At 47.8% G+C, this 23,790-nt stretch overlaps 2 protein-coding genes across 2 annotated transcripts; one reads left to right on the plus strand and one right to left on the minus strand.

Moving 5' to 3' along the window:
* The first annotated feature begins 462 nt into the window (after window positions 1-462).
* PROK2 (prokineticin 2) lies at window positions 463-8,418 on the plus strand. The gene is made up of 3 exons (XM_030501947.1): window positions 463-917; window positions 4,487-4,612; window positions 7,470-8,418. The coding sequence occupies exons 1-3, from the start codon at window positions 822-824 to the stop codon at window positions 7,593-7,595; spliced, it is 348 nt and encodes a 115-aa protein (XP_030357807.1). The 5' UTR covers window positions 463-821; the 3' UTR covers window positions 7,596-8,418.
* Window positions 8,419-18,621: 10,203 nt separating this feature from the next.
* GPR27 (G protein-coupled receptor 27) lies at window positions 18,622-21,269 on the minus strand. The gene has a single exon (XM_030501530.1). It carries the CDS (start codon window positions 20,825-20,827, stop codon window positions 19,685-19,687), a length of 1,143 nt encoding a protein of 380 aa, XP_030357390.1. The 5' UTR covers window positions 20,828-21,269; the 3' UTR covers window positions 18,622-19,684.
* Between the last annotated feature and the right edge of the window lie 2,521 nt (window positions 21,270-23,790).

Genomic DNA, 23,790 nt, shown 5'->3' on the forward strand with positions numbered 1-23,790 from the left:
CAGGGCTGGGGCTGGCAGGAGAACCACTGGGTCTGTTGCAGGCAAGGGAGCTTGAGAAACAGAGATGACATGGGCACTGGAGCAAAGACAGATTTCCAGACTGGGTCCAGCGGCTATGGGCTACCACTGCCCGCTGTGGGGTGGGCTCTAACCTGCTGTGGGACCCCCCTTACCTGCTGCAGGGTGTCCCCCAGACAGCCCTGGGATGATCCTCCAGACCTGCTGCAGGATGTCCCCAACATACTGAGGGATGTCACACCCAGATCTGCTGTGGGATGTCCCCAGCATGCTGCAGGACAACTCCACATACTGGGGGATGTCCCCTAGCCAGCCCTGGGATGGTCCCCCAGACCTGCTGTGGGATGTCACCCCCAGACCTGTTGTGGAATGTCCCCAACAGTGCTGTGGGATGCCCCTTGACCAGCCCTGGGAAGTTGCATGGTATGCCTCCTAGACCTGCTATGGCATGTCTCCAACGTGCTATGGCATGTCCCCAACATGCTGTGGCATGTCTCCAACACGTTGTGGCATGTCCTCCTCAGCCCTGTTGCGGGACAACCCCCGAGCAGCGCTAGGACGTTCCCTGGGGTGCAGCGAGATTCCCCTTCGCCGCCCCCCGCAGCCGCGAACGCTAGTCCCGCGGCCGCGCACCTGGGCGCGGTGTGTGCGCGCGGCGGTCCGCGGCCGCGGCGCTGCCAGGGCGGGGGTGACTCACGCTGCCGCCGGCGGCGGCCCCCGGCTTTATAACGGCTGGGGCGGCCGCTGCCACCGGCTCCGCTGCGCCGCGCCCGCGGGGAGCGCAGGGGCCGCGGGACGGCACCATGCGGAGCTTGCGCGGCGCTCCGCCGCCGCCCGTGCTGCTGCTGCTGCTGCTGGCGGTGCTGCTCGCCGCGGGACACGGCGCCGTCATCACTGGGGTGAGCGCCGCCGCACGGCATCGCGCGGGTCGGCCGGGACCGACGGCTCCGACGGGATCCGGCACCGGCAGCCGCAGGCTGGCTGGAGCCGGGCGGGTTCGGCTGGGGGCTGCGGGGCTCCGCCGGTGGAGCGCGGACAGGACCTGGGGGTCGGCTGCAGTGAGGGACAGCGGGAGGTGGGGGCCGCTCGGAAGAAGCGGTGCCGGTATACGGGAGCTCGCTCTGCCATGAGGGGTGCCCGGAGCGGGGGGTCTCTCTGGGATAAGTGTTATCCAGGGCGGGGAAGAGGAGGTGTGCCAGCCAAAGCGAGGTGCCAGGCTCGGGGTTCTGTCTGGGATAGGTGGTGCCGGAGCGCGGGGGTCTCTCTGGACTAAGCGATACCGGAACGTGGGGGTCTTTCTAGAAGGAGGGATGCTAAGATATGGGGCGTCTCTGCAGTGGGTGATACCAGGACCTGCGGGTTTCTGGGGTGAGGGATGCCACGGTGAGTGCTCTGTCCGTTTGGGGTGAGGGATGCCTGCACCCGGCGGGGGGTTGTCTCTCGGCCAGCCCGTGAGTATGCAGGGGCTCGGCTGCCTCTCCAGCGCTGAAGGCTGCTGGTAGCGCTCTCCAGCGCTACCCTTCCCGCAGCCCCGCTGTCCCCAGACATGTCCCGGGAGGGCCCGTCTCGGGCACGGCGCTGCCGGGTTGCGCACCCCGGATGCCCGCTCCTCCAGCCCCTCCGCTCGCAGGGCAGGCACCGGTATTGCAACCACCGCAAAACGCTCCTTTTTTTTTCCTGAGTATGACTGTGCTGCTTTTTTTCCTCAACAGTCACCCCCCGCACACGAGTCCTCTGTTGTTGTTGTTGTTTCTAGGCTTGAAATTTACTTTGGTTGTGAAAATGTTTGGTTTTTTTTTCCCGAAGACGTTATTTAACTCAAAGCGTTGCATCACGCTGAAGTAAAATGATTTTTTTTAGTGTTTGCTTTGGATTAATAAGACAGTGCTTACATTCCATCGAGAGGTTACATGTCTTCTGTAACCATCAGAAGTTGTACTCACAGTAGTCGATTACTCCGTGGCTGTCCAGGCTCCCCATCCAGACCTCACTGAAGTCCGTGGAAGGGCTCGTCGGCATTTTTCTGGAAGTCGGATCAGTTCCCTGGGCTGATTAATTTTCAGAGCAGAGTGTGAAGGAATTTTTCTAAAACTTGAGAATTTCAAGTTCCTTTTAAGTAGAAATATTTCCAGCAATAGAGGATCAGTTTATATGTCTGTTATTAGAGTTGTGGCTACACCTTGAGAGTGTAATTAATCCATTAAATAAAGTAATTTTGAAGCACTGAATAATAGATCAGGACAAAGCAGATTCAAAAGGTACAAATAGATTAGAACTAGAAAGTGATACTTCATTAACCATTGCAGTGCATTTCCACTTAAACTACTTGGATGCATTTTTTGGCTTCTCATGAATGGGCAAATCTCAGATGAGAGCTAACATAGGTGTTCCCGTCCCCATCCCCTGAGCTTGAAAGGCGCTTTTCCTTTGCAATTTAAGGACTTGATTGAAACCTTTCGCACTTCAGTGGTGCTTTATGTGCTGACTTAAGTTGCCTTTGGAGCTGGCATTTCACCTGGGACTTCTTCCTTGAGCTGAATTTTCCACAAAGCTGGGTTTAAATGGGGTGCTGAGGAGGAATGTCCTTCATGTTGTGTCCTGGAAAGATTTAGAATAGCAGTATGAATTACACATTGCAGATAAGGTGCATGCAGGAGCATTTGGGTTGAATATTTTTCAAAACTTGTCATACATTTTTGGAAAGGGAGCCTTAAATTTCTGCCAGATGTATATACGTGTGTGTGAATTGTAAAAGAAAGCACAGTGGTTTAGATACCCTTGCTTGGCTAGGACAGACTCAGACCTGTTTAGGGGTTGAGCGGTACTTCCCTCCAGGACCAGCCCCATGGAAATGGATAGGGTTTGAGATACATAGCTGATAAAAAAAAGGAGTTCAGGAGCCGACTGGTGAGGAATAGTAGATCCTGTGACTCCAGCTGAGCAGTGGACACCAGCGTGTTGGGAGCAGCAAAAATCACCAGACCTGAAGTTTTTTTGTGGCTAGGACAAAATCAGGCCATTAGAGCGCTCTTTTTTGAGAGAGGTTAGAAAGCAAACGTTATCTACCTGGCAAGCTGTTGAAGTAGATTTATGGCCATATTAGTCTTATAAGTAAATACTCTGTGTTGGGCTCACCTGTAGCATAGAGCTCTCTGCTTCATTAAATGTGCATTTAGGAGGAGTGCGAGCTCTTTGGGTTGCACACACTATTAAATGGCTTGACCCTAATGCAACAGCTTCTTCCTAAATTACTGGCTGATCTGTAAATATGTATTTTGACCTGGCTGGTTGAACCTGTGTAATATTTACCTAGTGGAGTACAGTCTAATGGCATTTATCATTTGAATCCCAAGGTAAGATCTGTAAGTGAATGTTTGTTCCGATACACAGTTTCCCCCAGAGCCGTTATCACATTCTCTGAACATTTTCACAAGTTGGCTGTTTATGAACTGCTGCCTTTGGTCTATCATTCCTGAGGTCAGACATTAAGAAAGCAGTGAGTTAATTCAGCTTTCCTTTGGAGTGTAATCAGAACCTTTAATGGCATTTCTCATCAGAGAAAGGAGACTGGTTTTTGCATTAAGCTTATGAGAACTTTTTATTATATGAAATTTTGGTTAAAAAAATAGGCAGCAGACATGCAGTGAGCAACCTGTTTCCAAATTCTAACATGTCAATTGCTCTTCATTGTTTCTGCATTTTAAAACATACCCAATAGTTTGCATTTTGGTTTGTGCTTATCTAAGCTGTATTGGGTAAGTGCCTGAAATATTTGCCTCCTGCCTTGTGGGGCGAGTGCTACCACAGCAGCATTTTCTTGGATTTGGACACTTAGGCAAAGTTTCTCTGATTACACATTTAAGACCACTTCTAGTTACATGTAATTCTAGATAACAACCACAGAATCCATATTTAAAATTCTATTTTAGCTACTTCTACTTGGACTTCTCTAACAAAACTATCCATGCAAAGGCACTCAACCATGAGGTATTATCATAAGAAACTAAAAGGAAAAGTCCAAGAAGTCTCTAAATTAATGGATAATATCCTATCTTAGCTTCTGCATAAGACAGGATTCCTGACTGCTTGGTGCACTTGGTCCTTGTACCTGCCTGAGGTCACTCAGGCTCCAATCTGGGAAAGCAGAGTAGCATGCACCATGGTCCATCAGCGCTCAGAAGCCAGGACTGTAAATCTCTGACAGTCCTGAATTTGGCTCTGAGCAACTCTCTGTGTGGTCATGGCTTTAAAGGTCTTGAGCTCAACTCTGAAATATGCCAGGAGCCTGTACATTCAGATCCATGGGAGCTGTAAGTATTGCAAATTAGCCTTAAATCTGATTATTCAGCCTTAATGAGCCATGATAACTTGTGGGGTGTCAGAGGCAGCTCCTGAGCGCCTGATCTGTCCTATTTCTGGAATATATTTATTACTAATTTCATTTGCCTAATGCTGTATTGAACTCCAGGCCTGCGACCGGGACCATCAGTGCGGAGGAGGGATGTGCTGTGCGGTTAGCCTCTGGATCCGCAGCCTGCGAATGTGCACGCCAATGGGAAATCTGGGAGAGGAATGCCATCCTTTGAGTCACCGAGTGAGTACATCACCAGGCGGCTGTGGCAGGGCAGAAAGGAACAGCAATATAGAGCACTGTACCTCACACTGTATAAAACCAGGGGAACATCCCATGGGTTACAATACCCAGCCATTTGTATCTGTATGGAAATAGCGCTGAAGGTACCCACATAAGGAAATACATTACTGTCAGAATTATGCTGAAGAGAATCCAAGGATGAAAGTACTACACACCTTCCAGATTGTTTACTGATTAGTTTGTTGTTGCTGTTTTGCTTCATTACATGATCCAAAACAGCTTTAGCAGTTCCCAAGCCCAGCCCTTCCAAAGCTACAGGTGTGAGCAAGAATACAGCAAATGCCACTAACCCCTGACAAGATCCCATCACAAACAAAAATGTCACTAGCCAGTGTTCGGACACCCAGTGCATCATTGCAGCATAGTCCTTGCCATCAAACAGCAATGTCCCCTGGTGCTCCAGAGGCTGAGAAGTTCAAAGCTCCGCCCAATTATGGTTAAATTCTTAAATCTTCTGCTGTCATACTGGGGACCAAATTTCTATTTTTACAATGTAATGTACTTGTGAGGGCTCTTTACATTAACAGAAGTCTCAGGATAAGAGAAATTGTCTTCTACATTTTTATTATTTTTTAATGAGCTTATTGCTACGGGGCAAATTATACTGTCTGATATATCTTAGGCTAATTGCCTGCATAATTACAATCAGAGATGTCTGTCCACCTCAGACTTGAAGTCATAGTCACTATGTTTATAAGCTTTATGGGGTTAATTTTAGATTCCTCACCTCACTGCCCTTCATGACAAGCATGAAGCAAATTGGTTTATGGTACTATGTGAAATTACTTATTTTTAAGGATGGAGAGTTTACTCAGCAGTTTCTCTCCCCTAAATATCTGGGTAGGAGGCAGCTGGGAGACCAGTTGCCCTGAGCACCAAAACCCGTCACTTGTCTGCAGCTCAGGTACAAAGCAGGCACTACCATGGCCATGCCACCACCTCGGGGACCTCCAGAGGAGCCTGGAGATACTCTGGAGACGGCTGGCAGTTGGGTTTCCACCTTCTAGTTTCCTTCTCAGCAACTAGATGGCGTTGGCTTGATGCCGTTAGCAATCTCGGCTGGCATTGCAGAGGCAGGGTTTGCAGGCAGGATGGCAGGGTTTGCAGGCAGGGACAGGCAGGGGAGGTTTGGCAGGTCAGCAGGCAGAGCTGGCAGCATGAAGGTGGCTTTCCTGCCGCTTATGCACTTTGCACATAACCACCACATCTCTCCCAGGAGGTCCCATGTTTCCTTTTCACCCACGAACTCCCAATACCTCATGCTCATTAAAACCGGTGCTGGGCAGATGGTGTGGCCAAGATGCACCGGCTCTGCCGGCATCACCAGCACTGGCTCCGGGCACGTGGGCTCTGCCTGTGCAGGCAGAAGCTGCGCACCCTGGCAAAGCTTTGTCCTGCAGAGCTGTCACCCGCTGCCTGTCCCCAGCTGGGTGTGTTGTTAAAGTCATATCTTCAGCGTGGGAGTCCCGCTGAAAGGAACGTTTCCATGCAGCAACTATAATGTTTGGAATAAATCAGTTGAGCTGTCAGAGGGCTGAGCAGTACCTCTGAGTCAGCCTTACCAGCCCCAGGAGCTCAGGTTTTTCTGCAGTGCTGTGCGTGGGTACTCAAGAGGTGTGATTCCCAACAGGGAGTCCCCAGCACCCACGGTTGGTGGTCTCTCTGCTCACGCTAGGGCAGAGGGGACCATGATGGGTGGCATGGGGAAGCCTACCGCAGCCCTCGCTCTGATGGTGCTGGGCAGGGGGCTGTGGCTGGCCCAGGGCACTGCAGGCAATTCGAGACCCTCACTCGCATCGCACACCCACTAGGGTGTCAATGGAGTCAGGCTGGTCCTTGGCATGATGAATAGGGGAACGTGTGGGACTTCCTTCCTCCAACTTTCTTACAGAGAAAATTGGCACACTGACACAAAACAATCTTAGAATATTAAAATTGCAGACTCCAAACACCCAGAAATCTGGAAATGAGGGAATTAGGGCTGCCTGCCCAGCAGTGGCTTTGTACCTCCGTGCTTCCCTCGCGGCATCCAGCCGGATGCTCAGTGCACGCTGCTGGCCGGCAGCACCGTGGCTGCTGGCCATGCTGTCCCACCAGGCTGTCCTGCTTGGCTCAGCTCATGTCCTGGCAAAGGCATGGCTCCTGTAAAAGTCAGAGCCTGTGATCAAGTTGTTAAAGAGTGTCAGTGCATGTGCATTTTGTGGCGCAACTAAATTTGTTTAATGCAGTCCATATGTGTGCTCCCTGCAACGCAGTGTATCTGGAGGAGGGTGGGATGAAATGAGAAACCTCTACCCTGGGGCGAAAAGGATCCTGCTCAAAGAGAGGCAAGATGACTTACAGAGATCCCTTCCACCCTGAATTACCATGGGATCCTGCGGTTACCAGGTCCTGCTATGCAGCTGACAGACTACTCTGTGCCATATGTCAATGCAGGAATCAGGGCAAGTAGGCACTGCATAGTACGCTCTGCGAAAACATGATGCTAAAGGCCAGTGCAGTTCCACAACAGACTCCTTTATGAAATGGGAGTAAATGTAGAACATGCGTAAATGTTGTGATTTACACTGCTACACAGACCACTACATTTTGCTCTTAACTGTGGTTTGACCAGGGTATGCAATGGGGTTGGCTTTGCAATCCTCCCTCCATCCCCCATGCTGCAGCTTGTGGGGATCTCCTGCTGTGGAGGGAGGAATGACATTCCTTTTATCCCCACTATTCATCCAAATCCATCCTCCCGAACACCACTGTCGCTGTGCTCCCTGTCCCTGATGTCTCTTCTCTTTATCCCCAGGTTCCCTTCTCTGGGCGGCGGATGCACCACGCCTGCCCGTGCCTCCCCAGCCTGGCCTGCGTACGGACTTCTCCCACCAAATTCAAATGTTTACCAGGCTTCAGAAAAGAAGATGTCTTTTTTTAGCAGGAGCTTATCTGTGCTAGAAAGAGCCTCTTGATGTATTCATTTTCTTGTTGTTGTGACGAACAAGGTACTTGCCAGGGGAAACCCTTTACCATACTTTCCTGCCTCACCAACATTAAAACTGAAGATGAGATACTGTGCTGTAGCGGCCGACGTTTTCAGGAGGGACTCGCAGTGGTGGATGCTTTCATTTTGGGGTGAGCAAAATAACATCTGCTAAAGCAATGCTGCTTTCTGAGGGCAGGAGCTTTACGATAGCTGAACCATCTTGTGGTCTTCACAGTTCCAGTTTATCCCCAGAATGAAAACATCCAAGATTATTGTCAGTTTTGGAAAACTTTGGCCATGTTTTTACACTTTGGAATGTCTGAATTGAACTGAGAGTTGAATAATTGCATAGCGTGAAGCATATGACAACTGCCAAAAACCTGTATTTATGTTACATTTCGTATTTTATTAAAATAACTGTATTTTAAGTTAGGCACATCTCTAGGGTAAGAGTTTAACCAATAGATGTAGTTATTACACTTTTAAAAAGTGGACAGTGGAACCAAAGCATTTCAATATTCAAAGCATTAAAAGATTTTGTTATTTTAGTATTCTAAGATGAGAAGTTGTTGTTACTTGAGTTGGTGTAAAACTACATGATCATCTCAAACTATGTATTAAGATGTAGTTTATATTAAAAAAGGAACCCGAAGTTTATTGTAATGGGCTGCCTGACTTCTTGTATATGTATCAAATTTGCTGTGTAAAAGTTCTGTATCAGAATAATGGCAGTGTATGATTTGATTTATTTTAATATTATAGCATTATTTTGTCATTGTGGTTTTCCATTTTTATTCACTGTAATCTGTTATCACACACTCAACTCACCCAAGCTATCAGAGCTCCTTATGGATAGCTTAGCAAAAGATTATATGCCACTGGCTGCTTTTAGGGCAACTCAGCAGTTTACCAGGCATGAACTCCTCAATCAAGCTGCAGTCTTAGACGATGGAGGAATCTTGGTGTAGCTAATATGAGAGGTTTTTCTTGGCACATGCCTCAAAGAATCAACTTTAGCCCAGCAAACATAAAATTTGTGGGATTTCTATGACATACTGTGCAACTTCATATTTACTTGTCAGTCTCTGGAGCTGGAATTCCAATAGTTTGTGTGAGTTTCACACGTTTCTTATTCTCAGACATGCAAACATATGCTGGAACGGGAAAAGTGAAGTCATTCATCTTTCAACAGTCAGTGCTTTGCTGCTGATGACGATAGAGGAGGTTGAGAGAAGCTAGCACGCTTGTATTAAGGCACACACCTGTATTACTTGGAGAAGATGAGAAATGCCCCAGTGAGTTTACCAGGCATGTTCCACTTGGCTCCACAGCCTCCCTGAGGAGACAGAAAGGAACAACTGGGCTTGTTATTTTGCCAGATCTGTGTGGATTCTGCACATGTTAGAAAAATAAATGTTTGGAGAGATAGGACTGCATCGTTCTGGCTCAAGACAGCCCAACCCCAGGGTTCCTACCCCAAAGCCTACATATTTTGCATCACCCTCTGCAGAGGCAATCCAGCAGCTATGCAAGCAGCAACAGACTCAGGTCCTGTAGGAAAAAAACCCACACAAACAAAAAAAGAAAGTGTGAGGTGCCACCAAATGGTAATTTTATACGTGTTTCACGTTAATGTGATCAGATACAAAGTGCCTCGATTAGATCTGAAGTATTAGAGGGGCTCATCAGAAACCCAAAGGGCTGGATTGTGCTGGTGAAGGACCAGCTTGTTCCCATGTTAATGCAGTGACACAAGCACTGGAGAAATCCCCATAACCTGGATTTAAAAGCAAACCCAAAACCTGATCCTACCACTGTATCTTAATAGTGGGGCTCCCCAAACACCCTGTGCACCCATGCAGTCTGAATCTGCAGAAGAGGAATGCAGTGGGAGCCTGGGATTGCTTTTCTGTCTATCAGTATAAAATTAGCTTAATACCATAGACTTCGATTTACACTCAAAGGGAAATTCATGAAGAAATATAGAAGCAGCCCAAATGTGTGTGTGTCCCATCTCTTACTCCATTCATTATCAAAGCACGTTGACATGGTGCTCAAAATGATGAACCATAGCAGGAAACATCAGTCCTGCTTTTCATCTCCTATCAGCATCATCACCAGCAACTTCACTGAAGGTAATAAGCCTGGTTTGTATCATTGTAAATGAGTGGACAATTGTATCTGATGACTGCCTTAGACCTGCCAGACTGAACTCCTAGGAGAGTTTATCAGACATGAGCAGAGCAACTTTGTAGTTGTAATTTGTGCCAATTGACTTGTGAGATTAGGCATTTATCTGGGTAATGAGAACAGCCTCAATTATATGAGTCTGAAGTTCACACCATCTGTAAGAGGTTGAAATACTCGTGTCCTGCAGACATTCCTGGAAAGGGCATTAGGAAGGTGCTTCTCTGAGGGAGATGTTATCCTGTACTTGTCCTTGAGGGGCTTTTCCAAACCTTACCTGCTGCTGCCCGAGTGTGGCTGCTGACGTAGAAGAGCTAAAGGCAAAACCTCACTGTCCTACATTCACACTATATTCACTCGGCAATAATAATTATTATTCCCCTTTTAGTAATTTAATTCTCATTAATTGGCACAATGAAGGTTAGTTGATTTGAGAGATCATTCTGGAAGGAAGATGAAGCTTTTGCATCCCAATTCTTCCCTAAACTCTGTGCTAATCAATTACCTTTTCTCCCATCTTGAGGGAGATTTCCTAACCCAAGCACACCTGCAAAGTCCCTTTAATTTCTTTCTGCAGTGGAAGGGGTAGGGGAGAAACCCTTTACCTTTGCTTTACAGTGATAACAGGTAAAAGAGTGACTGCCAGAAGTATTTCAAAATGCAAATGGCCATGCATGCCCCTCTGCTTTTCCTTTGAGGCAGCTTTTGTTTTGAGGGGCACAGGAAACTTGATGCATCATGACTGATGGAAAAGGTGGCCAGCCTCAAACCAGCTCTGCCATGAAAGGTTTTCTGCAGCTCCTTGCGCTGCTCATTTCACCTCAGCATCACCCTGGCAATAATCCCAGGCCAGGAACAGCTTTCTCACCTGCCTGGGAGGAAGGGAAGGGGACAGGCCCTTGAAGGAGAAATCAGACAAGAAAAGAGAACAAAACCTGTGCAGCCCTAGGAACACCTTAGTAAAAGGGAAAAGCCTTGTTCTCCAGTACACATAGCTAGTGAAGAGAATGCCTGGTTTAAATGCTTTCCTTTATTCACTCCACTTAGGAGATCTGTGCCAACATTTGCTTTAATTTTATTAATATTGGAGTAATTAATTATTAATGGAAACATGTGCATTAATTTTTAATATTATATGAATATTGATATTACAGATATGCTATAGAATAATGATGATATCCCACCACACTGTAGGAGCTCCCATGTTTATTATCAGATTCTGAGTTAGCAAAGAGCCATTTCAGGAAAGGACAGCACCACATATAATGAGCTGCTGCCTTAATTTGACTACATGCTCATTACGAAAGGTGAAGCAAGGTGTTTCAGGTTTGTGGGTGCAGAGCTGCTTGAGCAAGCATGCACTTGTAAGCCTGGGGGGAAAGCTCTGCTGCTGAGCAAGAGAAAACCCAGATGAAGCTCAGCTTCATTTGCATTCCCCTGCCCACAATTCCCCCTCAGGAAATGTTGTCACTGGGAAAAAAATATGTTATAAAGCCTTTGAGTCAGGGGGTGACACAAAATAAATTCTCCTGGCTGTGTGGCAAGTGAAGCTCTGATCTGTAGGGGTGCTTACCTAGGAGACTGGTCACCCTAACCACAACCCTGGTTTTACAAGAGTAGCTGAAGTGAAGGTAGGTAATACATAGTTAAGGTTATCAATCTTGGTGATGGAGGAGAGAGTATGGACAACATTTATTGGTATAGAGAAGTCTTGAGGTAAGAAACAAATTATGATTTTGGTATATTTTCTTGTGGATGGGCTGAGAACGTTAGTCTTGTTACCCCGATGCTCTGGTGTGTTGGAAGTTCTTGCAACACAGCTTGTCAGAAGAACTTTGCTAAATTGCTTCATGAGCATAGTGCACCATAATGATCTATGATAACAGCAAGTATGACCACAGACTGAGGTCCTTGCTGATGCTTCCCCCTGCCCCAGTAGCTCTCTGATTTGTTATTACGGCACAGATGGATGTTCAAAAGAAACAGAAGGTGCTAAGAATCCCTTGATTTAAAAAAGATGTCTCAGGAATTTGATCTTGACAATGTGTAACATGTTTTGCAGGAGGAATTAGAAAATTGCAGGAAGAGAAAAAGACTGCAAATACAAGAGGATTTTGATAATAGCAAAATCAATGTGCCTTTTTCTACTACATAGATATGAAATGCCAAACTAGTGGAGGTACAGCTGTTAGACTAATCAATAATTCTGAGCACAGGAATGGAGACAAGTTTAACACACATCAAACACACAGCAAATCACCTATCATTTCTCAAGGAGAGTCTTGAGTGCAGGCAGACTAGCCCAATGAAGCAGGATGCACCCCAGTTATTTAGCAGATTCCCCTGTATGGTCCACCTGCCTTAGAGGATGGTCATAACCTTTGGGCCACTGCCCAGCCACCAAAGCTGGGAAAGGCTGAATACGGAGATTTGAAGCCAAGTAAACCTGGTGCACTGAAGGGAGGGTGGATGGCAGCACGTTTCATGGCAGGGATTACAATGCAGGGTAACAGCAAAGTGTGCAGGAAAGGAGGAATGAGTGATATAACCATATAGTGCACTTGTAAACACCCCAAAGGCAGGGTTTTTCCAAAGCTCTGAGTGTAAGATGGCTTAGTATGGTGGGAAAATTAATGCATCCACAATATAAAACTGACAGACAGTATTGCCTGCAAACCCCAGTTTGCCTGGTAAAGTGGGTTCATGTTAATTGCGTGCCAGGAGTGCCCAGCGTATCCCTTCCCTTGCTGGGAATCCCACCCAGGCCTCCTGAACCTCAGCACCATGCCTCCACCACAGCAGCGCAACACGTGGAAAGGATTAAATCTGGTTTTAAATGTTATGCGGCTTTGTAAATCCCAAGGCTGTAACACAGTTCAGAAGCAGACTGAAAATATGGCCTGGTTCCAGCCAAGTGAGCAGTGCTGAGCCTTATTTACTTTTCCTCTTGTACATGTGAGTGCACTCCTGTCATTCCGCGCAGACATTTGCAGACTCTTCCAGCATGAACAGGCAGCTGTGGCTCTTGCTGTGAGGAGTTGACAAACCAGCAAAGCTGCTATTAATTTCAGGGGGTGCAAAGCTGGGCCCACCCTTTATTTAGTCCTCGAGGCTACACTGGATCCCAGGCAGCAGAGCATATCTCTAATGCGTTCATGGGACCTGCTGGCAAGGCCAGCTCAGGGAGAGGCAGTGGTGAGGCACCTGCAAACATGCTCACCCTTTCCAAAGATTTCACTGCATCCTGTAAAATTAGTAGGGTTTTTTTTCCCTCCCCAATTTGTTCTCTCACATGGGTGAAACCTTGACAAGAAGGTATCCGCCCCTTCAAAAAAGTTTCCTGACTGCGGTGGTGTAATAATTGTAACTCCCTCCCTGCCCTGGTTTCATTAAACTCGCCAAAGTCACTAACAAACCTTTTGCGCATTGCAACAGAGCATTCAACTATTTGGATTTGGTTTACATCAGCACTTATGCTCAGATATTGCACAAAGGGAGAGAAAGAAGAAGTCCAGCTGAAAGTTTAGGATCTTTTGGGGAGGAAAATTAGCACTGGGAGCTCCATTCCCACAGCAGCACTGTGGGCAGGTCCTGCAAAGCCCGGCTTCTGCAGCATCCTTCATCACCTTGCTGGAAAGCACTTTGGTGATGCTCAGCCTAAACGTGTCCTCCTTTGCCTTCACACCATGGCTCCAAGCTTTACCTCTGCCTGAGATTCTGCTGGCTCCTTGGCTCGGGTGCCCATGTTCTCCCCCTTTAGTCACACTGCAGCTTGGCTGAACATATTGCACGTTCATCCGCCTTCCTCCACACCCAGATGTCTCCTGAGGCTCTCCCAAAGCTCACTCCCCAGGGCAGCTTGGCCCCACAGGCAAACAGAGCTGGTGCCTCTGCCTGGGGTCACTGCAGCCCCGTGGCACCCAGGGGAGCATCCCCTTTCCCTCTCCCCCCTTGCCCTTGGCACAGCACACTGGGGAGCTTGCTGTGTGGTGTGAGTGTGCAAGGCTTAATGAGGGAGGAAAAGGAAAAAGCCCAGTTGATTTACTCGACTATCAAGCTACTCAACTGTTTCCTTTCCATCACCCTCCTGCAGATTGAGTGGTTCAATGGAGTGAGGTAATATTCCACTAAATCATTCCTCTTTCTCTCACTGTCAGAAAGCATCCAGACTTCATCCCTTCCTTCTGAATCTTCCTGTGTTTCCCTCTGTGGATATTTTTAATGACAAAGCCATTTTAGCTCTACCTCTGCTACAATTCCTGAGAGAAGCAAGCACTGGTGTTTATAAGGTATGATTAAATGTGTGTTGTAAAACAGTTAGCAAAAGGAAGGAGTGAATCACCGTGCGACAGAGAGGGCTCTGGTGCTATTTACTGGTGTTTCTCGTTTATTCTTCTCTGGTGTGCTCGGGCTGGGCCCCAGACCCAGCAGAGGGATGGCACTGGGCAGGCAGCCGGCTTCGGGGAGGTGTGCCATGGGCAGGCACGCAGGCTCACACTGCATGTCTCACAGATGGGGGATCCATTTTTTTTTCCCTGGATGATTTGTTCCAATGGTTAATCATCCTCACACAAACAGGCGATTATTTTGGTTTTAATGACATACCAGTAAATAACATTCAGAAACTTTAGGATGGGCTTTCTCTTCGCCAGGTGATCTCTTGACTTCTGCCTACTCTATTAGCACTGCAGTGACTGCCTAAAACTGGGACTTCACAGCTTCACTGTGCCCTTGCAAGACTAGCTTTGAACTTGAAAGCCTCCTACACGAAGTGCTTTGCGCTATCAACCTGGTCACGGTCAAAGTGAAAAATGTGGCACTGAAGAAAGTGGCTTTCCAATAAATACATCCAAAGTACAACCATGCATGACTCAAGATCAAAGACAGAGTGCAAGTACTGAGGTCATTAAACATGAATAGAAATACAGAAATGCAACAGCTTGCATTAAAGGCTTAGCTTGACTTTAAAGTTAAGTGATGAAAGCTTATGTAGTCAGCGATTGTTCACCCATGATAATGCTCTGCTCTTGCCATCAGTAGTTCTGTGCTTTACAAAGGTGAATAAGAATAATTAATCATTTTTCAGACAAAGTACCGAGGTGTGGGGCAGTTAATGATGTGTGCCAAGTGAAAATAGGCTTAAAGATGCTCAGCATCATCAGCTCTAGGGAAAGTCAGAGCACCGCAGACGTCAGGCCTGTTGGAAAATCAGCTCTTGGTCACTGGCTCTACAGCCAATGGATGAGTGAGGATTTACCCCACAAAAGGTTCTCCATGAATTACATGGCATCAGAGGTCACCAGCATAAAAAGAGGTTTGGGGTAAGGTTTCCATTGGCGCAGCCCCAGCCCAGCATAACTCTGCACCAGTTTTTAAAAGACAATTTCACTGACAATTTTTCTCTCCATCTCTTTGAGATGTCACAATATTCTGAAGCTTAAGAACATGATAGAATGGCAGATGCTTCCTGCTTTGTATCACCATAGAGTTAATTGTAGCCTGTGCAGTGTTTTGAGCAGCCATAAAGGAAGCTGTGCTAAATAGAGGATTTTAGGGGACTTCTATTGGAAAACAGCCCCCCTGCCATGTTTCTAATAATTTTTTGATGTGCAGCATAACTATCTAATCAGCTTTCTGGGGTATTCTGATACTGCACAGAGAATCATCATCTAATCTGCAGCCTTCATTGATGAAGTGCCTTGAGATACTTAGCATTGCATTCTGCCAATGTGTCTTAACTCCAGAGCCTCTTCTCTCAGGGAAGAGTGTTGTATATTGGAGGTTGCTGCAGCCACTACCCAGTGTCATTTTTCAAGCTGACCTGACATTTACGTTTAGGCTAGAAACCTCCACTGACTTAAAGATTTTGACTGGGAATGTTTGCAAGGAATGTGTTAAATACCTGGTGAGTGAGGGAAGATGCCAGCAGCAATCAAGATTTTTCCAGAGCAGCTCTCAGTGCAACTGCAATTCTCCACCACAGATATGCAGAAGCAAGCACACTGTGACCTCTGAGCCAGACCACAGAGAATCTCTGGGGGAGATATCTTGGTATTTCCTGTGATACTCAGCACTCGTGTTGCTCAGAATATGGAAAACTACCACACATCTGCCTGGAGGGGTATAGAGAAGACTCGATCTATATTCTGGTCAAGCACAAGTAGATGGAAGAGCTGAGAGAGCCCTGCTGCCATGCAGCTCACCAAACCCTCCAAGTACTTTGAATTTTGGTCAGTGGGGATTGGGAGAGGGATTCAGACCATGAGAGTTTTTTGCAAAAGTGACATCAGCACTTGCATAAGCTGCAATAGCTTCCCACATAGATGTGGGAGGTAATTATTAAGACCCAGCTCCCACTGAGCCTCAGCCATTAGCACTTCTGAGTGAGACCAGCAGCACTCTGGTTTCAATGTGCAGCTGGGGGTATAGAGGCTTACAGCCATACCTTGCAGGTCCCAACAGCATCAGCAATGGCTCCTTGTATTCAGCCCATTCTCACTAATATTATTTCTCTATTTGTTATTATTTGTTATCCAGAGCAGGTTTTCATCCTCTCCAGTACCCTTCTCTGATCTTGGCCAAAACATTTAATCTCTGTGACCCACTTCCCCTATACGCAGACTTAAAGTATGCTTTCAGAGCATGTTAATGCTGTGCTTTGGAAATGCTATTTTTTTTCTTTTTTTACAACTTACTTATCTTTGCTCAGATTTCAGAGGAATATTTATTCTCTGGTGCCTCTCCAGCCCTTTCTGGTTTTCCGTACTTTCTTGGTGTACTCTCAGCCAGCAGGATAGACTTGCAAACTGGTGTTTGTTGGTGTGCTGGCACCAAGTACCATTTCATTTTCTGCCATGTGTCTGTTCCTTAATATTTAGTTTCACATTTTCTGGAATGAAGCCCTATTGTTCAACACCCATCTAAACCCTGAATTAAAGCTACTGGAGTTCCTTCTCTTTTGTACTAGCATGGCCAGGATCATAATCTGCCTGATACTACAAGTACCTAAAATATAAAATTATCTCCAAACAGCACTGATTTTGCCCTCAGAGTGTATCAAAAGTCCTGACGCAGCCCTGGAAGCTACATGCAAGCAAAAGGCATGGTATAAAGGTACTCTTCTTGAACTTTTTTTGTTGTTACTTTTGTCGTAGTAAGGCTGAGTCTGATCAGGTTGAGACTGATGGTTTATAGCAAAGCATCTATTATCTTCAGGGGCTAAGAACTGGACTTGCCCATCTCACGAGGGCATCGCTGAGATGGTGGATGCCTATGCACAGAGATGAGCATTTAATATAGCAGCACAGCTTGATAAGCTAAGTCTAAATAAAACCATCAGGTCACCCAAAGGTGATTTTTCATTCCCCCATATATAGGACTGACTATACAACTTGCGCTTAATTCTTCTAGAAGTGAAAAATCTGGTCCTTGCAGCTTTTAAGGAGGTTTTAAAAATAACTATTCTCCCATCTCTGTGGTTTAAATAGAATCATAACCATACTACTTATAGCCTGGAAGAGAGAGAGGATGCTAAAATATCAGGCAATTTTAATAGAGTAAGAGAAAGAAAACACTGGCTTGGGTATCAGCAGGATTAGGAGAAGGCAAGATCTGAGTTTAAGATCACAGTCTTAGGCCCCTACTTAAGAAGCTTCTTAAGCTTTAAGAAAATACGATTCTGCAAAAGCTGGAACCCTGCTGTAAAGACCTAATAGTAAAACAGGCATGTAAGGTACAGCCAGAACACAATTTCCAGCAACAGCATTGTGGCTTTGCCCGTTATTCTTTGTAACACAATTCTACCCCAGTACTCTTTAAGATTCACTAAGCTATCATCTGATATTCCAGGATGAAAATATAATTAGCACTAATAACCAACTTCTGCTGTGATCTGAAGCTCTTGACAGCTTTCCTTCTGTACTCAGATGCATTTTCCAACAGCTTTGGAAACGATCATTAAGTCTCACTTTGTTTTCAAGATACCCCATCCATTTCTTAGCCCAGATCTGGCAGTATCAGTACAGCCCCATCTTCCTCCTGCCTACCTTCTCTGCAGCTATACTGAAAGCCCAAATTGCAAACTTCTTATGCACTTTGAGAAACATTGCCTCTCTGGTGTTCAAATCTGAGTTAGGGGTGGAAAGCAAGACATAAAACCAAACCAGAAGCCCCACCTCACTCAATTCCCTGCCTAAATCTAAAGCTCCTTGCTTAACCCTCTTCTGATCTGTCACACACGTCTCTTCTGTGCTTGTTTCACAGTCAGGACAACTATTTCTCAGGTTATGCCTAACAACTTTGGACTACTCCCTACAGAAATACCCTTAGCACAGACTTCTACATGGAAATTGAGCTTCTCTCTGTTACTTGTGTGCAACTTGCTCCAGAACTGCGATGATCAGTGTTTGTTAAATGTCAGATAAGCCATGAGAACCGAAGCGTGGCGGAGACAACTTCCTCTGAGATGGCTAAAAAGTTCTGTCAGGATCCCGCCATCAGGCTGCCAGTTAAAACACTGTCAGAGAAGTTGTTGTAGAACAATAGAGCAGGTTAAAATGTCATGCTTAATAAATGTAAATTACCCATTAAGGATATACTTTACAAATGAGTACAGTATTAACCAAGCCACCATATCAAAAAACTGCTTTGCCAACTAATATTAGCAACCCACAATTACACACTCTATCATTAACAGAGGAGTGATTAGCTAAACCAGAAATTTGGTTTCAGTAGACAAAGAATTGTGCTATTTAAACCTGTTGCCCATCATGAACTTAAGTCTTCTTAAAAATAGCTTTAGTCACTTTTATTGGTATAAACACCTAAATTGAGATCTAACAGCAAATAAGGATTGTGCTTGTCCATAATAACCTCAGCTGCAAAATCTACTCAGACACAAGACATACAACCTTCCACATACACAAGTTATTTGTCAGCAAAGCAGAATGCTGCCATTCTGAAACAATTACATACAGTAAAGGTTTTCAATATTTTATTAAAGAAAACAGTCAAAATGTACAAGTATTACCCAGGTTTGTAGATAACTTCCTATAAAGGCAGTAAAATATGAATTTCAATCTAGGTTTTAAAAACTGCTATAGTTGATTATTTTTAAAGTTGGTATTTTAAAATCACATTTCACAAATAGTTCTGAAATATTACCAAATGAATAGTGCAACAAGAAAATTGAAATTAGTTCTACACTGTTTGCATGTCAAGCAAAAGTTATAAGTAACTGCTTCAAATACTCAAACCATTGGAGAATGAATGAACCCAACAGCTCCCACCAAAAACTGACTTCTGACCACATTAGGAATGTCCTTTTCTTGTTCTTCACTTAAAATCAAATAATGAGAGAACAACACCTCTTGAGGTCATCAAAAATAACTTTAGTAGAAAATTGTCTTGGCCCTTATCAAATATTACATGAGTAAAATTGTTAAGCCTTTATCAAAACAGACAGGAATAGGGAAACAAAAAAAAAATGTCATGGCCTTAATCCGTATCTGTTGGAATTATGTCTAGAAACGTTAGAAGTGAGACCAGAAACTCGGAGCCCTGTTTTGTTTTTAAAAACCACACAATCACAAAGAAAAACAGCTTCTTACTGCCTAAGGTTTGGGGGTGTTCTGCTCAAGTACCTGTCCTATAGACAGCAACCTTTTATGTTCTGAAGAGAGCATAAGCAAAATATAGAAAAATAAATAAAACAGCTTCTTACAGCCTAAGGTTTGAGTGCTGGGTGGTGGTTTAGTATGTCCCCCACAGGTCACACTCTCTTGAGATCATATGCAGAAACATGGAAAATTATATCCATCTTTCTTTTTTTTTTTTTTAGAAAGAGAAAATCCCCCCTACATCCCAAAGCTCTTGAGATCACAAAGGATGGTGCCCTGGGTGCTCTGAATGCTTTGGCAGCATGGGAAGTGGGCTCGGAGACAGACCCTGAGCTCCTTGTTGAAGATGAAGCAGAGGATGGGATTGACTCCTGCCTGGGCAAATGTCATCCAGACAGAGGTGGTCAGGTAGACCTGGGGGATGGAGCTGGCCTTAATGAAGACCCGCAGATAGCAGGCCACAATGTAGGGGGACCAGAGGAGCAGGAAGAGCAAAGTGATCATGTAGAACATCTTGCAGAGCCTTTTCTCCATCTTAAACTCCTCCAGCACCAGCAGCCTCTTGATCTGGCTGTGGGTGGCCTGCCTTATGCCCACGAGGGTGGGTGGCGTGGGCCCCCTGCCAAAGCCAGCCGTCCAGTTTGCAGCTGCTTGGCCGGTGGCTCCCGGCCCATGGAAGGTCCAGTTCTGGCTGATGGCTGGTACCAGCTGGGCTGGCTTCATCTTGCGGTGGCCATGGATGAAGAAGAGCAGCTTGATGTAGACCAGGTGGGTGGCAGCAATGACAGCTGCCAGCATGAGCATGAAGCCCAGCGTGTCATTGGCCTTGACGTAGCGGTGCTCGAAGATGCACTGCTCCTCCTCCCGGATGAACTTGTAGGTCCCCACGTCAAAGACGGGGGGGAAAGCCATGGCCATGGAGAGGGTCCACACCATGCACACCACAGCCAGGCAGGTCCAGCCCGTCATGCGCTTGGCGTAGAAGCGGTGGTGGGCAATGGCCATGTAGCGTGTGACCCCCACGCAGAAGAGCAGGAAGGCGGCGTGGAAGCAGAAGAGCACAGCCAGGAAGGCCAGCACCTTGCAGCTGAGGGGCCCGTGGGGCCAGGCGGCCCCGCTGCGCACCGACAGCATGACGAAGGGGAAGCAAGCCAGGGAGCGCAGCCCGTCAGCCAGGCAGAGGTCCAGCAGCAGGTAGTACGGAGCGCGGTGCAGGTGCCGGTCCTTGAGGATGAGCCAGGCGAAGAGCACGTTGCCCGCCAGGCTCACGCAGAGGATCAAGCCCAGGGTGGCAAGCTTCAGCCCGGAGGCGCTCAGCAGGCCGCCGGCGCTGGGCAGGTGCGGGCTGCTGCTGCTCCCCAGCTCGCTGCTGTTCGCCATCGGGTCCTTCCTCCACCTCCTCCTCCTCCTCGGCGGCGCCGCGCAGGCAGGGCCGGGGTCTCAGCGCCGCGGCAGCGCGCCGGGGCCGAGGGCCGCGCCGCCCGGCGCCCCCATGCCCGCCGCCACCGGCCTCCCCCCGCCGCCAACGCCGCCGCCGCCGCCCCGGCGACGCGGGGCGCTCCCGCCGCGCTCCCCGCGGGCCATGCGGATTCCCCGCGCTAGGGCCGCGCCCGCCGCCGCCGCCGCCCCATGGGGATGGGGGATGCGCGGGGTGGGGTGGGGGGCACACACACACAAGGCGCGGAGCGGCGCGGAGCCACCCACCCCCTTACCGCCGGCGAGCTGCTCCTCCGCGCCGGGCGAGGGGCCGGCCGAGCCTGCGCACAGCGGCAGCGGCTCTGCCCAGCTCCCGCCGAGGACAATGGGGTAAATCCCCCTTTCTCCCTCCCTCCTTCTTCTCTTCCCTTCCCTCTCCTCCTCCCCTCCGCCCTGCCTCCGCCCCCCGCGCAGCCCGGCCCCTGCGGAGCGCGGGGCTGAGTCAGGCGCGCAGCGGCGCGGAGCGGCGCGGAGGTCCCGGTGCCGCAGCGGGGCTGGGAGCGGAGCCGGCGGCAGCAGTGGTCCCCGCCCTTGTCCCCCGGGGCGGGGCTGGGTGCGGAGATTGGGACTCGGAGGCAGCGGGGGGACCGCGGGGTGTCCGGCTGCTGTGGGGGCTCGGAGGGGCAAAGCTGCTGGGAGAGCTTATGGAGCCGATGTGAGCGTGACACAGGGGTGTATATGCTCAAATACGCACGGATTGATACCTACTGCATGTGGGTATGGACCCCATACACCCATTCATTAGTGATACACCTATATCACATTCACCAGTGTGCTTTTGCTAGGTTTGCCCGTACTAAATAACCATTTAACTTTCTCTGCACACAGGTGACTCAAGTCCAGTAGTGCCTGTTGCAGTGGAGCATCTGGGCATGCTGTCCCTTGCTGGGCAGGGAGGTTTGCAGGGGAAGGAGGTTTACAGCCAGCATGTGTGGCAAATGTTTCAGTGTTAACAGCAAGGAAAAGCTGCTCCTGCAAGTCAGGAGCCTGATGTTTTGTGTCTGGATGGGATTCCTGAGAAGGCAGAATAGGAGGGGAAGTGGCTAAATGTCTCTAACCCACATGGATGCTTCCTGTATTTCTGCGTTTTGCAGGGATTTGCTAGCTCCCAGGCTCAGTTAAACGGGACCTGACGGGTTTTTGGGAGATGGGTAAAACACCTTTGGCCTGACAGCACAGAGCTTCACCATGCTGTTGGTGCAGGTTTATGATGGGTAGTTTAATTAATGTAGGCCGCTGAGATGCAGATCCTTGTCTTCTCTCTACCACTTTGCCATCTTTGGTATGTAGGGCAAGGCCTCTCTGTGTGCCTTGTAAAGCAGGCACCACCACACAGCCTGCTGGAATGCTAATGTAATTATTGCAGTGTTACTGAGTTTCCTTCATGGCCTCTTGTGAAGGACACGTCTGAAATCCTTTTTGAGCATTCTATTAAAAGCCATCAGTAAATTCAGCGTTATTCCAGAAACGATAGCAATTAAATTGTCTGCATCAGCCCCAGAAGCGGATGCTCAGGGAGCAGTTTTTGAGTGGATCTTTCTGGCTGGTTTCAGAAAGTCTTGTGGCATGTGGCAGGGGCCAGGCACTGACCTTGATCATGCCACCAGACATCCAGAGCAGCTCTGCTGAGCTCCTGGCATTTCAACAGTGGTGGAAACAAAACCAGATTTTGGCCCAAAGATGTGTTGAGAGCAATCTGTATCATGCAAGATTTCATTTGCCCATGGATCTGGTTTGTATCTGTTATTTATTGCTAATGTTAGGAGAGCAAAGAAATCCTGAGAGGGGGTAAAATAGAAGTGGCAGATAATTGAGTCTGCTTTTTGCATCCTACCGGTACATCTGAGCTGTTTTCAGTTGTTAGATTTCTCATTTGCACTGAAGTTTTCCTGTGACAGAGAATTGCCCACAGGTTGTTCAGTGCTTTGTGCAGTTTTCAAGGCATTTCTCACGTTCATGCCATGACTTGAGTGCTGGGTGCACTGTGTCCCCTGGGCAGCCCTGGCACTGATATCAGGAGCAGTGGCTTGCTGGAGGAGCCAGGGACACCACATACCTCTCTTGCCACAGGACCGCATTGACAGGCTCTCCTACGGCTGGGTCCCAGCAGCCAGAGTGCTTTGCCAAGCATCAGTACGAAGATTGGTTGTCCTTAGGGGAATGTGGCTTTTCAGAGGAGACCTTACGGCCCATGTAAGCTCTGTGATCTCTGCCATCAAGTGAGCAAAAGGGAATAACACACCTGCTTCCCTCCTCTGTGCCTGCGGGTAGGGTTTCTCCTCTCCCTGAATGCTCGCCAGCACAGCTGAGCTGGCTCAGGAGCTGCTGTAATTCACTGCTATCTTGCCAGGCCAGCAGCAAATTGCTAGCTCGTCTTTCTCCCACCTGTAGGAAAGGAAGAGGATAGCGTTCCATCCGTCTTTCCAGGCCTGCTCCCCTGATGGGACTGCTGTATAGTGCTATAGGAGGTGTGAGCCAGGAATTTGAGGGCAGCTTCTTTGTGGAGCTGGCTGGGAGGTGTGACACTAAAGGAACAGCCAAAAGGAATGGGGAAAATAAGGGCGTTAACAGGCTTCATAGGAGCAGGCTCTTCGCCTGCCAGGTGCCCCCATGCAGGCATGCCTGCATCTTGGCATGCGTCATTGGCTTCTTTGCATCAGACCCATGGAGTTCAAACAAATTTCTCACCCAGGCTGTGTCTCAGTTTGGACATTAGCACAGTGCCACATTTACAGTATTTGACTAAAAAATGAGATACAGGGTATCTTGTAACCCCTCTGCTGTTGCAGAACTGCTTGAGGAGCTCCTCCAGCCCACAGGGACTGCAGTGCCTGGGGACGTGTCCACTGTTAAGAGGAGCAGTAGGG

The sequence above is a fragment of the Strigops habroptila genome, chromosome 11 (genome assembly GCF_004027225.2).
Source record: "Strigops habroptila isolate Jane chromosome 11, bStrHab1.2.pri, whole genome shotgun sequence".
In the NCBI taxonomy this organism is placed as follows: Eukaryota; Metazoa; Chordata; class Aves; order Psittaciformes; family Psittacidae; genus Strigops; species Strigops habroptila.